At 43.4% G+C, this 14,944-nt stretch overlaps 1 protein-coding gene across 5 annotated transcripts; it reads right to left on the reverse strand.

Annotated features, from left to right (window-relative positions):
* Positions 1 to 420: 420 nt before the first annotated feature.
* On the reverse strand, positions 421 to 14,944 carry Upset (SET domain-containing protein upSET). Of its 5 annotated transcripts, XM_071784152.1 has the most exons (13): positions 12,255 to 14,729; positions 11,929 to 12,013; positions 11,651 to 11,807; positions 11,326 to 11,470; positions 11,184 to 11,231; positions 10,264 to 10,951; positions 9,528 to 10,012; positions 7,863 to 9,432; positions 5,894 to 7,492; positions 5,426 to 5,678; positions 5,160 to 5,297; positions 4,438 to 4,983; positions 421 to 2,474 (listed from the first exon to the last, which is right to left on the reverse strand). In XM_071784152.1, the coding sequence occupies exons 1-12, from the start codon at positions 14,585 to 14,587 to the stop codon at positions 4,451 to 4,453; spliced, it is 8,034 nt and encodes a 2,677-aa protein (XP_071640253.1). In that variant the 5' UTR covers positions 14,588 to 14,729; the 3' UTR covers positions 421 to 2,474; positions 4,438 to 4,450. The 5 variants fall into 5 exon arrangements, with proteins under 5 accessions (XP_071640253.1, XP_071640255.1, XP_071640254.1 ...); XM_071784154.1 differs by having other exon boundaries at positions 421 to 4,983; positions 12,255 to 14,944; XM_071784153.1 differs by having other exon boundaries at positions 421 to 4,983; positions 5,903 to 7,492.

Below are 14,944 nucleotides of genomic sequence, written 5' to 3' on the forward strand. Positions count from 1 at the left end.
GAACACTCCACGAGTCTTTTAAAAAGCGAAAAAATGCGATATCGGCGCAATGCCACACATAGCGAACGCCCGACAATAAACGTAAAACATCGAAAAGCTTGTAATTTCGAGCAAGGAATATTATTAGGAATTGCGCGGTAGCAATCCTTCTATCGCAATTACCGGAATGCATGACACGCGTTTACTTATTGTTGCAGACATCGAAATAAGCAAATAAGCTTTTATCTGCAACCGCAAACAAGCGCTATTTATAACGTATATGTTATTACGCTAGTTTTCGCTTTCGATTTACACTTCACCGTTCGTTTGGTCGCATTTGGGGAGCGAAATCGTCGCTCGATCCTGAAAATAAATCGGCGGGTCTTGCCGCGGGACGACGGATAATGAAGGCGAGGATTCATCAGTCAACATCTCGACTCGTAAAATGTATTCCGATTTATTAAATTTTTTCACGTATGCCTAAATATGAGCGCTCTTTACACGTTACGCCATAATAATATATCGTGTAGAGTTTGATATCGAAGAACTTGTTACATTTATTATAATCGGTAATATGGATTAAATTATCATACAATGTAATAGGTAATAATTGTAACATGGCTATAACTAGGCACATACATGTAACAGTGAGTTCGCAAATAAAAAAATTATCGTGTATTCTCAGCCTATTATATAAAGATTGAATATATATGCGAATATAATATAATATTAATATAATAATATAATATAATGTAACTGCTATGTGCTCTGCTTTTATTTACAACATTGAAACGATTATCCTAACGAATTGTTTTATACTATCAGATGCTTTAATAACAAGGTCGTGTGCCGCTCCTGCTTCTTTATATCAGAATGTCATTATACAGATATATTATATATATGTATATAGTATCAGCTATCGGAGAATTGTACAACGGACAATAAACATATGGATTTAGCTGCAAAGCAATCGTATCGTAGCTTGGTTCTTCAAATTTCCAATAGAATTTTACGGAAATTCGAAGAATAGAGAGAGATTAATATATATAAATACATACAGACATATGTATGTATATGTATATACATATATATATCTTAAACATATAATATATAAATATATATATCTTAAACATATATATATATTTATATATATATTTAAGTACATATGTATATACTTAAATTTATCTTACAAAAATATGTACATGTTCTCATTGTATATGCGGGTGACGAACACAAGCTGTACACTTTTTTTTACCTCTCTGCGTCTAATGTTACGCCACCCGCGGCAATTTGTAACTTACAATATATAGTGTACACGTTTTTCTTCTTATTACAAAATATCAGCTAAAGTACAAAGTAAATATCAAATGCCAAAAATACGTCTGTTTACACTTTGAAATCGCAGCCGAACACAATGTAAAAGAGAAAGAAGACGTTTTCGCACTCGTTTCTACGGGAGATCCGTACACATCTGCACCCAGTAATTTCGTTAGAATATCCCCGTAGAGAGAGCGCGCATAAATTTTATAATCCAGACAGTTTTTTTTTTACCGCGTTTCCTAATCACAGATCTCTAAACTTTGATATTCGCTTAAAAACCGACAATACAGAATTAGAATCTCGCTTTTTCTCTTCTCTATGCGTACGTCGAAAACTCCGCACCGCACATTTTGCATCTTCGTTCAGGTAGAATTCTTATTATATAATTGGATTACATAGCGGATGCGGTACACTTGGTACTCCCGAATGCTCCAGAATGTTTTCGCTCTGCTCTTTACATGTGGATCTTAATTCCACCGTGTGATGCCGGTCTTCTTTTTCCTTATTTTGTTCCTTAGTTTTCGCTAAATTAAATCTAATTTCCACGAGATTATTCGTAGATTATTTCAACGACGTTCATCATCAAACTTCTCCTAATAATTCTTTTAAAGGTTTTGTTTTGTGCTCTCTAAATTCAGTTTTCACAGAGCGAAAATCTGTGATGCATTAATGACGTCGCGCGTGAAATAAAAGCCGAGTTAATAGCGTGTTGTAAACGTCCCGAAGTATTGATGGTGGACCGCATCCAATAGTTACATAGTTTGCAATCAGGAGACTACACAAGTCAAAGCTAAGAGTCTTCATCCACGATGAAAAATAATAACGTTTTTGTGTTTTCTATAATAAATTAAGATACATATATTTGCTTTTCCGCCAAAAAAAGTGTTACCTAAATGAGTTTATTGATACATCTTTCCCTTTGAAATCTTGATTCTAATTGTCACTTTGACGCAACATTACTTTAACGTGTAACGCATTTATGTCTAAAGAATTTCTAATCAACGTTATCATCTAATTGTACTATAATTAATTCGAGCGACACGGTCAGATTCTGCGAAAAGTGAATAATTATGACTCTTAGTGCTGCAAAAATGCGCAGCAATAACGAAGCAACTTGAGCCTTCGTTGTTCCTCCTAATATTCACCATCGCTCGCTGCTCGCAATTTAGAAAAGTCTGCGACCGAAAACAGATAAAGATAAACAAATACGTTATATTACAAAACAAAGGAAAATTAACTTACAAAGAAATTCGAACTTGGCCTCTCCTTGCGCATCATAACAAGTAACTTTATGTACTTTATGTACATCTAATAATCGCACCATTGAAATCTAAAAAACTTTTTATACGCTATATGTATATGTATATAATTTCAATTACATATATAAAATACAATATATATAATTTTAATTACATAGGTTGATGCTAGACGACCTCTAAATTATAGACAAAAAAAGCGATCGTTCTGATCACCTTTAATTACGAGATTACATAATACACCGAATCGCTAATACATGCACAAAGAATGTCTGTAACGCGCAGCTCGTAATTTTTAATGCAAATCTATCACCCGGAATAAAGAACAAGAAACGCATATTTTTTGTTAACGACAGAATAATGTCGTGTTTTGCGGACTAAATATAGAAAGACCGTGAAGCAGCTTTCAGTTACAAAATAGACTACGATTCTTTCGCTGTATTAATTTATCGCAATTTACTTCTACACGTTTTAATACACTTTTTGTCGTATAGTAAGTTTTGTACTTGAATGAATGTTACGAGAGAATGAAATTTTGGGAGAAACCGACCTAGAAAAAAGGATAAATTCACAAATAAAACGCATTGTTACGCACCATAATCCCTCACGCTTTTAACTAAAAATTGTATTTGCGTTATTGCTTAAAGCATCAAAGGGAATAAAACGTACACACGTTATATTGTACCATTTATCGTAACTAGTCTGTCCTGCTGCTCGCTTACGGTATCTCGATTCTCGGTATGAATTCATAAATAAATGTTTTTTAAAGAAAATTGGCGTTAAAAAACATCTGTCGCGCATATCGAATGCGTCACCTTCCATACGAAATAAATCGAACAGCAACATATAAACTTTTACGAATCCCCAAAAATAAAACTCAAGTCTTCAAATTTCAACATTTACCCTTTATTATAAATAATCTGCCCTCTTACAGTGAAATATAAAATATAGAGAATTCCGCGCCTCTCTTTTTGCCTCTTTTTATATGTAAAAAAAAAAAAAGAAAAAAAAACAACACAACACAGTACTAGCTCACTTATCTACGTGTCATACTAGGTTTCGTTACGATTACGATCTACAAACTAATCTAAATATGCAGTGTCATTAAATATAGCTATATTGTGTTAACATTATGCATATATGCAAATAATATGTACAGATAAGTTGTATTATGCAGGATGCACGTATTGTATATATAATGATAACTGTTTTTAGAGGGGATATCGCGAGATCAGCTGACTCTGTCGGCCGAGTAAAAGCGCGCTTCCAACTTTGTTAACACCTTATCAAAAAATTGGACTAATGCTATATATATATATAAACATTTTAGGGCACCATTTCACCGGTATAAAAAGTGTAAACGCCATTCGAATACACTTTTGGCCGTTGCCCGTGAAAAAGGTACCAATACAGCTCTCTCGATATACGCTGTCTAAAATGCGCGTCGCTATATCCTCAAAATACTCAGCTATCACCTTAGGCCACACGAATTCCGTCGAATATTTTGAGAGAAACGATCGAACCAACGTATATCGGTAAATTTTTTATGTACGTGAAAATCCTAGAAGCAATTGACACCGCAAAACTTCTCTAATTATCTAAAAAATTGTTGGAATTCTGTATGCGGCTTCCCGCCGTTTGTTATCTCGCGCACACTTCTGTGCGAAACGATACGTATTTTAGTATCTTATAATAAGAGAACGCAAACTTCTGTCAATATTCAGTTTTTCCGAATTCGTTCTTTGCTTTTCTTCCAAAGAAACGAGCGTAAAACTTCATCTCGTCGACAGAAGAGTGGGCAAGATAATTGATTTAATCGAGACATTGCGGAAAATGGTAAAACGATATCGGCTTAAAACTTACGAACTTTTAACAATCCTACCCTTTTCTGTCGGTTACGACCTCGGCGCCGGATGGTTAAAAAACGGCTTCTGAGGTTGTCCCGACGGCGCCGAAGGGTACGACACCTGGGTGCTCGGGGGCGGGGGCGGCGGCGGCGGCGGCGGCGGCGTCGCCGACGGGAACTTCGAGATCGGCACCGCCGTTCCCGTGGCCGCAGGCGGCGGCAGCGGCGGTGGCGGGACGAATTGCGGTGGATACGGATTGGAACCCGGTGGCGCTTGGGATGCCTGGGGTACTAAGAACGGCGTCTGCTGCGTCTGCTTGCCAACCGCGATCGCTTGCGACGGCGCGGCGGTGCTGAGCATCGGTTGCTGGGACGTGGTCGGCGGTGGTACCGCGAAGTTGGGATACTGCACCGTACCAGGTTTGCTCTGGAACTGGGGATAATGGATGGACGCCGAGCCGGGTGGCGGTATATATGGCTGCGGAGGTAACTGCGGCACTCCCGGATATCCCGGCGGGGTGCCGACTATCAAGTTTTGAGGCGGAGATTTGCGTGCCTTTAGTATTGCCTCGGCTGTCAAACCTGTAACCAAGAGAATAAGGATAACGTACGAGGTAAAACTAGCATCTTACGATAGAGTTGTCATCACTCTTCAAATCTAATGTATTGTCTACATTTCTTCAGCTTTCCAAAAGATTAATTTTATCTTCTCCAAGACTACATTCTCTCCCTTGCACGCATTTCTTTAAGATATGTACCATGCTTGCGAGCTCTCTCCTCCTCGTCATCGCTGAGGAACAGTCCGAATTCGCGTTTCAATCGCTCGGTGAGATTTTCTCGTTGACGTTCTACCAAAGTTGGCGCCGCAGACCAACCGATTGCACCTTCCTCTCCCCCTAATTTAAATATTAACTCATTAATCGCCGTATTATTTAAAAGCGTCATTAAAATTATCACAATACAATCATTGTCTTTATTAGATAAATTTACACAAAATACAAATATTTGGAGAGTAGGCTGTTACCTTTCTTTTCATCGTTCTCATTAGCGGCATTGGGAAAAAGCGTTAACGTGTTAAGACCCGTCAACTCGAGCGAAAGCGACGCTTTAGAACCCTCCTCGTCGGAACTGAGCGAAGAGGTGCCGCTGCTGGCGCTGTCCGATCTACCTCGCGCTCCACTTTTGTCCGTGTTAGAAGTGTCGTTGGACGATTCCGGCTCGGTTCCAGTTCCTCCGGATGACTGTTGCTTCCGTTTGCGATACTCCGATATAGACAACTAGAAAAATACATAAATATTTCCATATAATAAAGCTACCTTTTATCACGAAAAGAATTTAAAAGATCATTCATCAAGAAAACAAAAGAGAAGGAACGCAAGGATTGTCTGGTTTTACACAACGAGGCTGTAATGGACGAGAATAACGGTAATAAAAAGCGATAAAACAGCGGGATACCATTCTCAGCAACAAAAAAATATCACTACTGTCCTACCCTTCTAACCTTGCGCTTGACAGGAGGCAGAGCGTCCGGTTTAAAAGCTGGTGCTGGCATACTGTTCGGCACAACGGTCCTCGGGTCTTTCAACCGTTTTAGCTCTTTGGGCTTGGTCTCCTCCTCCTTGGCAGGAGTCTCTTCTGGCTTCGGGGCTTCCTGAGTCGAAGCCGAATCTTGCACTGTGTCTAAACTATGTTCAGAGGAGTCTGATTTTGGTTGAATTACTTGTGGTGACGCGTTAATTTCATTATCAATGTCATTTTTCATTACTTCGCCCGTCGGCTCGTCGTCCAGTTTCGCTTCCAAGAGCTCGCGCAGCGCGGTTGACAACATCGACTTTTGCTCGCCGTTCTTAGACCCGTCCACAGCGTCCATACTTATCGTGGATTCTATGATAGCCGCCTCAAAGTCCATCTTGGGTGTTTTCGACGTGGCGGACGGATCGGCCTTCTTGCGAATGCGCTCGCTCAAAGGTGGTATCGAGTGAAAGATCTTGGGAGGATCCGCGACGGACTCCGCATCCATGTTCGTAGAAGACGATTCGAAGACGGATTCCTCCGACAACGCAGCGAAGGCAGACGACTGCTCCGCCTTAGAGACTTCCTTTCCGGGCTCGTCACTCGTGTCCTTGTCCGTCTCTTTCGTGTCGTCTTCTGCAACGATAATCTGTTCCGGTTTAGTATCGGGCTTAGCGTCCGATTCTTTGAAAGGTGTCTCCTCGTGACTGATATCAAACAACTTAAAGGAAGATTCGCAGTACTTGTCATCGTCCACGTCCTTATCCTCGGAATCCGAATCCTCCTTCGAGCTCTCCATTAGACCCTCAATTCCGTCCATACTCTTGTCCTTCTCCGAACTCGTGTCGATCTTTTCCTGATAGTCGTTACCGTCGTCGCCCGTGATCTTCTTCATTTGCGCCTCGACGTCGAACTCGTCAATGGATGCGTTGTCGTCTGACTTCTCGACTTCTTGACACTTCGCAGCGGCTTCGGACGGTTTCTTCTCGTCGTTCGATTTCTCGTTTTCGCTACTGACGATGTTCACGATTTCGGAGATACCGCCGCCGAACTCCAGCTGCATCTCGACCACTCGCTGCTTTAGAATCGCGTCAGGCTCTATGGTAGCGATGGGAGAACTGAATCCTTCCATCTCGGTATCGGGTTCGTTCTGATCGATTATCTCGACTGTGCCTTTAGCGACAATTTCCTCCTTCGCGAGAGACTCTTTCTTGACTCTCTCGGCGGTCTCTCGAATTTTCTCGATAAATTTCTGATTCAAGTGATCGTAATTACATTCGAATTTCGTATCTCCCTCCCACTTCGGCGAAGCTTTTTCTTTTTTCGTAACAGTTTCTACATCCATTTCAGGAGACACTTCCATTTTAACGATATCAGAGCATTCTGTTTTGCCTTCACGTTTTATATGAAGTTCTGATTGAGGAAAAATATCAATTGAAAGTTTCTCTCGAGCAGGTTTGTCAGAATCTATAGATCTGTCATCGTCCATTTTGATTTCTTCTTTCACAGATTCCAAATCGTACTGCCTCTCATCGGTTTGTTCTACGATAGGTGATTGCACATGTTCCGTATAGTCATCCTGGGAAAGAAAAAAAAAACAATAAAATATTGACTATTATATATAATTTATTTTATCACGTATATGATACTGTGACTTTTGCAAATTCTCTCGAGACTAAAAAAAAAACATATCTATGCATGTGTGCGTATATGTGTCTTTAAGAAGTATCGACCCGATATGAGCGAGTCGTTACAAGATCGTTAAAAGAGTTGCTATTAAGTATTGTGCTTTGTATCGTGGATAAATAAATAAGTTCGCGAAAACAGCTAATAATTATTTTCGAATTGCATTGTCTACTTCTATACCATCCTAAATCCAACGTATATTACAAATTAAACGTTAAAATAATTAATATTATAATATTTAGCTAAGACGCTGTGAAACTTACGTCAGCAGGACACAGTGATCTGCTGTTAGGCGCTGCTTCGGTCGGAAGTAGCATGGTTGGCGTCGTCGGTGGGGTGTAATTGTCCGATGACAAGCTCTCTCGAGCTATTCTACGCTTCTTGGGCGGTGCTACCGTCTCGTTAAGCGGCGGGCTTTCGGGCCGGCTATTGGGCGAATCGCACTCTTCCGAGATCGCCTGGCGCAACCATCGCTTCTTTGCCGAGCCCGAGTTAGACACAGTGGGACAGCCACTATTCCCATTGTTGTTATTGTTGTTACCAGAAACCGCTTGCTGTCTACGCTGCGGCGGCGAGTCGCATATGCCGCTAACCGAGTTGGCGGCTTGCACAAGGGTGGCTAAACTCTTGGCTGCGTAACTATGTGACAGAAATTCCGCCGACGCATCTGTTGGTACCGGCGGGAAGTGCCTGCCGCACAGCGGATTCATGGAATTTTGTAAAGTCGGCGGACCGGCAGAGGCGACACTTGGTAGAGCCGGCAAAGGTGACACTTGAGGTATATTAGCTTGTGGCGGATCGGGCGATTCCTTCAGCCATTCGTTCATCAGCACCTTCTTCGTCTTCGGGAACTTGAAACCCGGAGCTAGCGGACCGACTGCCGCGGCCACTAGCAAGCAGGCAGACGACAACGGTGTCGACGGCGTTGAACTCTGCGAGCTGCTGCTGGCTCCGCTGTCGCAAGTAGGACTCTTGACAGGAGTAGGTTGCTGTAACGGTGGCGAGCTCGGAGGACCGGGAGCGTTCGAGTTCGCTAAGGCCAGCAGTAAACCAGCCGCAGTTGGAATTCCTTGATGGCCACCGGATGATCCGGTGTTAACATCGCCCGTCGTGTTCTTAGCCGGAGTGTGCAAGTGCGACGAATAGGGAACGTCCCGGCTGGGCGGGCGATTCTGACCCAACAGAGGCGGTGACTGCATGGAATTGCTCTCGTCCCCGGAAGATACGTCGGACTCAGCGGAATTCAACCTCGTTCTTCGACTGCTACTCTGCGACTGAGAGGAGCTTGTCGTTCTCGCTCGACCTTTCCTCCTTCTCCGTCGCAGCGGCCTCTCCGAGTTCGTCTGTTTACTATTTTTGGACTGTCCCGTCGTCGAGCGATTATCCTCATTGTCGCTGTGCGTGCCACCAGATTCTTTTCGTTGGGCATTTCTCGCTTGTACTTCCTGTTTCCTCTGTTCCGCCTTCTCCAGCCTCTCGAAAGCCTTCATGATCGCCTCCATCTTCCTCTCATCTCGCGTCATCTTCTTTTTATCTTTCTTCGTTTCCGGCGTCGTCGCCACCGACTGGTTCAAACTAGGCGACGTTTGAGGCTGTGTATTCGCTACCGTCGTCGTCGTGGTTTCCTCCTTGGCAACTGCTTGGCGGGTCGTTGTAGTTGTAACCGTGGTCGTGACGGTTCTTCTCGGCGTCGCAGGAGTCACCGTCGATGACACAGACGATGTTGCGGTTGTAGTGGTTTGCGTGACACTCGTAGGAGGAACTGTCGGTGGCGTGGAATCGGTTTCCTCGCAGACTGTGTTTCTTCTACCTCGCCGCCTTCGTTCTCTGCCACTGATAACAGATAAAAATAACGAATACATTATAAAAATATATTTAAAAAATATCTTGTACATTTCATCGTTACTCGTATTGTTGTATGAACTTACTCGGCATTTTCAGCGAGAGCGCCGTTGCTACCTCTTCTGTTCAGCTGGCTCGCCGCGTTTGCAATTTGACACTCCCGCGGATTGTTACACGCGCACACGACGGGCAGCGCGGGGGAATTGGGATTGGGTGACAGCAGTAGATCGTGCTGCTCGTGTTTGATCGTTATCTCGGCGTTCTTCTCGATTGCACATGTCGTCACGATGTAGAGATGCAGCGTGCCCTTTTCGATGCAGTGCTTCACCTCGGCGTTTGGCTTGCAACTACGCCGCACAAATCTCGCGTCGTTCCCGTACGTCCGCGTGTCTACGCACACTTCGGTACCGTCGCGTGGCAGACGGTAGAAAAACACGAACGGTCCCGGCCGTTGAACGTGCTGCCTACCACTTTGCGTATACTGCAGTCGATGTTGTGTGCTAAGCATATATTTGCCTCGTAGTTCCACGACAGGAGTGTTTGGCGGAAGATACATTGTCGCCACTAAAAACTGCAAGAAAGAAAAGATTTTTCAATAAACGTTTTCGTATAATTTCCATAAAGAATATAAAAATTTAAACATTTTTATTTTTCAAAATTCAATAAATAATCGCGATAATAATAAACATTAATAAATAATATTGGAAATGATGGAAACTAATTAAATAAAATAATTAAAAAATAAAATAAAGAATTCTTCGTTTTCGTAATATTTTTTTCATCTACTTTCTTCATTCGTATTCAAGATAATATTTTACTTACTCTAAGATTATTGCTGTGCACATTGAGTCTGCATTTACCGGTGGCAACGACATTCATGTTACTTTGCCTGAGATCATTATGTGTACCGTTGACTTTGATATTCGATATCCTGGCTCGCAATTCGGGACTATAATGATTCGTAACTGCTTCTTCGTATCTTTCGATCCACTGTCTTAAGGGCGCCATGTTTGTGCCCCAGGCATCTTGCACATCTTCCTCTTTGTCCTCGAGGCTCGTTCTCCTTTTAACCTTACGTTTTCCAGGTCCACGTTTCGGGGTGGTGTTCTCCTTCTTGCGAACGGCGCTCGGTTGTCGGGGTTGGGAGTCCCTTCTCTGCCTCTTCCCAACGTTGTTGTTATTGTTATTGTTGTTATTATTTAATCTTCGCACTTGCGACGATTGGGCAGACGCGTCGGATTTGCTGCGTCTTGGAACTTGTGATTGTTGCTGCGAAAGCGAGCGTTTCTTCTGCGTCGTGGTGTTGTTCACCGAACCGACGTCCGTGTCCGCCGAACTGGTAGACGAGGTGTCGGACGATGTGTCCGAATTGAGAAGCTCCTCGCGTTTACGCATCTGCAAGGCGCGTGCTCGCTGTCTGTCCACTCGTCGCGGCTGGCATCTCTCGCAGTGGTATTCGTCAGGAATGTTCGAACGGTCAATGCCCATGCAATCGACGTGCTGCCATACTCTGCGGTCGCATAATCAGTTTTCGCATAATCGATAAGTTTCATTCAAATGTAATATGTAATTTTAGATACTTATATAATGTATACACACTAGAAATATATAAAAATTGCTTAATCTAGATTTTATATATTTATCTATACTCTTATCTATATTCTAATCTTTATTGTTATCTATATTCTGTATATTTATCTATATTCTACATTAGTAATGTGAAAATATTGGTGAACACTTACAAGCATCGGTCACAACATATCATATATCCATCGTCGTGTTCAAAGTCACTAAAAATAATATATCAAACATTATATATTATAGCATTGCCATTGTAGCATTATATGTATATCTATCTGTAAAATAATTATCTTATTCACTTACCAGATACATCTGGTAACACTGTCCTCATCGTCACCTTCACCCTCGGGTGCTGTTTCGGTTTCTTCACCTTCCGGTTCCGCTTCTCGTCCTGCTTCACTGCTGATCGCGCTGGCAGCATCATCCTCCACATTGGTATTGCTCACAACTTCAATTAGATAATAATATTTGTTATCACTAACTTTTTAGATTCTGTATTAGAAAATATGTGATGATTTCTTTGTTTGTGAGAAGTTTCAAGAATATAGATTCTTGAAAAAACTTAATATATCAATAATTGACGTAATTGTATCGTAATAGTAATATCAAAACACAAAAAAGACATTACCAGGACTAAAGATATAAGGATGTTGGGAAGTAGCTGTGGAACTGCCGGCTCCATTAATAGGTTGTTGCTTCGGATGAGGCGGTGGCGATGGAGGCGGTGGTGGTGTTCGTGGCGGTGGTGCTCCATAATTGTGGTCTTGAAGAACGAACTGAAGACACTGCAGTTAAACAAGAATGCGCTTTTAAATCCGACCTATCCATACTCTCGAGATACACATAAAAAAAATACAGAATTTTGTAAGCCAAGCATTGAATATGCTTTATAGTATAAATTAGTACCTCATAAGGAAGCGGCATTCTTCTCACTGGCGATTTCGAAGTAGTTTGCTCCTCTTCTTTGGGCATCCGTGATTCATTATCGTTTCTAAGTAACATTATTTTATTTTATTATGACGATCATGATCAGATTACTCAAAAGAACAAAGATAGTTAAGTAAATAATTTCATCACAAAGTTTATGCTTAAAGTGAAAATCAAACGGTCAACTTTAAAGCAAAATAAAGGATGTTAGTTTAAATAAAAAAAAAAAAAACTATATAATAATATAAATATAAATACTAATAACACACAATAATATAAATGCAGTTACAAATAGCTAAGCTTACTTGTTCTCAATGAGGTCTTTACGAGGTTCGATCGTAGCCGTGGTTATCGGGAGCAGGGTTTTTATTTGTCCGGCCTGTTGTCGGATCTGTTGGGTGTATTGCGGCGTCATGATCAATTGCTTCTGCTGTAGCGCTTGCTGTTGGATTTTAATCGGCGAGTTTTTGTGCGGAGCTATCACATTGGACGGTGCGACCACCGTCTGCTGCGGCAGCAGGGTCTTGATACTCGTCTTTGGCGCTACTTGCGTCGCGGTCGGGCCTTGAGCTTTCGTAAATCCCGTTACGTTTGGACTCAACAAGGGTTTAACACCAACGCTGCTGATTTTCTGAGCATGATTCCTTTGTACAGGTTTCTGCGGAGGAATAGTCTTGATGCATCCAGGCTGTTTTTGCGGAGCGTTCTGCGGTCCAATTACATTTTGCTGCTGCTGCTGTTGTTGTTGAATGATTTTCATAGATTGAGGAGGATTGTTATTTCTCTGCACTATAGGCTGTTGAATGGTATTGTTTTGTGAATTTGCGGTAGTCTTGACGGGGTTCATTATGGTTTTTTGCGAGATAGTCTTCAGACCTGCTACAGTTTGAGCAGCTTGCGTCTGACCCTTCGATATTCCCACCCTCATCACTGTTTGTTGCTGCTGCTGCTGCTGCTGTTGAGCCTTCGAGTTCATCACAACCGGAGTTCTTTGATTGTTCGGGACAGACGTTATCACCTTCGAATGCACATTAGTAATACTGTGACTTCTTTGAACCTGTACATTATTCGCGTTTGCCGATTGCTGCTGTTGCGACTTTTGGATTACTTGTTGTTGCGAACCCTGTAACAATTGTGCCGACGTAGGTTGCATTTGTGATTGCTGTTTGCCAATCGCGAGCACGTTTGAGTTTTGCGATGGTTTGGAAACATTCGGCACACTATTGCTCTTGCAGATATTACTCGTCGCGGTTTGCAGTTTGGTGGTTTGTACCGTCGTCAATGTCTGAGGCTTTTGCAGCCCGGTTGCCGTCGATTGAGATCTCGTTTGAGATATTGCCGCTTGTTGGCATGCCATATAATGTTGTCCGGGTGATTGATATTTTTGTATACCGGTTACGAGGCTATTAGGTTTCGAGACATTGTTCATCTGTTGCGTGCTCGACTGGAACTGCTGTCTGCCCACAGCTAGAGATATCTTCTGAGGCACCTGTAACTTCTGTAAACCTTGCTGTTGCGTCTTGAGGTTTGGAAGATGGTTGCCGCTCAACACCGGAACTTTCTGATTGTTGCAGACGGATTGAAGCGTTGTTTTTTGCACATTTGTTACACCGACCGGTTGCGTTGTCTTCTGTATCGTCGAGTTACCCAGCTGAATCTTTTGCGGGTTCGCGTTATTCGCAGTCGCTTGATTGTTTATAAATTGACCAGGTAACACTCGTGTCTTCGACACGCCCTGTGACTTGGACAGAGAATTATTACGTTGTGCGACTATAGCAGATGAGCTAGTGATTACATTTGTCACGGTCTTGATCTTTTGCGCAGATTGACTAGTTGATATGATGCTGCCTGACTTGGTGTGATACCTTGGTAAATCCACTGGACATTTTACCGCCGTAGTAGAAGTGCCTATGGGGTATATTGGCTGAAGCTTGTGATGCAACGTAGCTTGTACATTGCTCGCCGTCGTCACTTGTTGCTGCTTACTACAATGGATAAGGTCAGCGATCGCAATCTGATTCTTCGATTGATACATCGGCTGAGTACTCTGTACCGTGATTGCCTGCCAAGGGCAGGAAACGTCGACACTATTGGGGGATGGTGAAGACGTCGAGTTAGTCGATGTTTGAGAGGAAATGTTGAGAGTCATCGGGACAGGCTGCGCCTGATCAGTGGACGATGGCGGCAGCTTCTGCGAGATGACGCGCGTTGTCAACACCTCCGTGGTGTTGGTCTGCGAACCGGCGATCATTCTCTGCACCTGCTCCCTGGCGCCTTTGGCGACTGGATAGGTCACCACAGGCTTGACTGTCGTGAGAGTGGACGCAGTGGTGGCCGTCGCCGTCGCCGTCTGTTGCTCCTGATTGCTCGTCGCCTCCAGACACTGCAACAGCTGCGACTTGCCACCATTAGTGGCCGCGGCGGCGGCGTCGTCGCCACTCGTGATTACCATTGCGTTCCCTGGCGTGGTGGTGATAGTGCCAGTGGCAACCGCAACGGGCTCCTGAGACCGCCATATCTCCCGGGCGATCAGCAACGTCGGTGGCGGTTGTCCTTCACTCCCGGCGCCGTCCTTCGTTGCATTCTCCACCACCGACGCCGCCGCGGTCTCGACGTCTAGTTTTAGAACGAAACTCATGGTGGTTTCGTTAGCCTGGCCGTACTCCTTCTCCACTTCCGCAGAAGCGGACTTCGTCGTTCCGGTTGCCGCCGAGACGGCCGTTTGCCCCGCTTCATCGTTATTTTCTGTGGCTCTTGCGTTCTCCTCGTTGACGCGACCGTCACCGCCGATCAACGGAGATACCGGGGGAGGTGGGCCAGGCCCTGGGGACAGTTGCTCCCCACTGCCAGCTGTTCCACCCCCCGATAACTTGATTACCGATGGGGTCGACGTTTTGGTAGTCTTACAGGAGCACGCCAAGTGGAAACTCGCGAGCGAGTTGTGCGACCGGTCCAAGGACTGCTGGCTATCGTCCTCGCCCGGTTTTGGCTTCAC

Source organism: Temnothorax longispinosus, chromosome 7 (genome assembly GCF_030848805.1).
Source record: "Temnothorax longispinosus isolate EJ_2023e chromosome 7, Tlon_JGU_v1, whole genome shotgun sequence".
Classification (NCBI taxonomy): domain Eukaryota; kingdom Metazoa; phylum Arthropoda; class Insecta; order Hymenoptera; family Formicidae; genus Temnothorax; species Temnothorax longispinosus.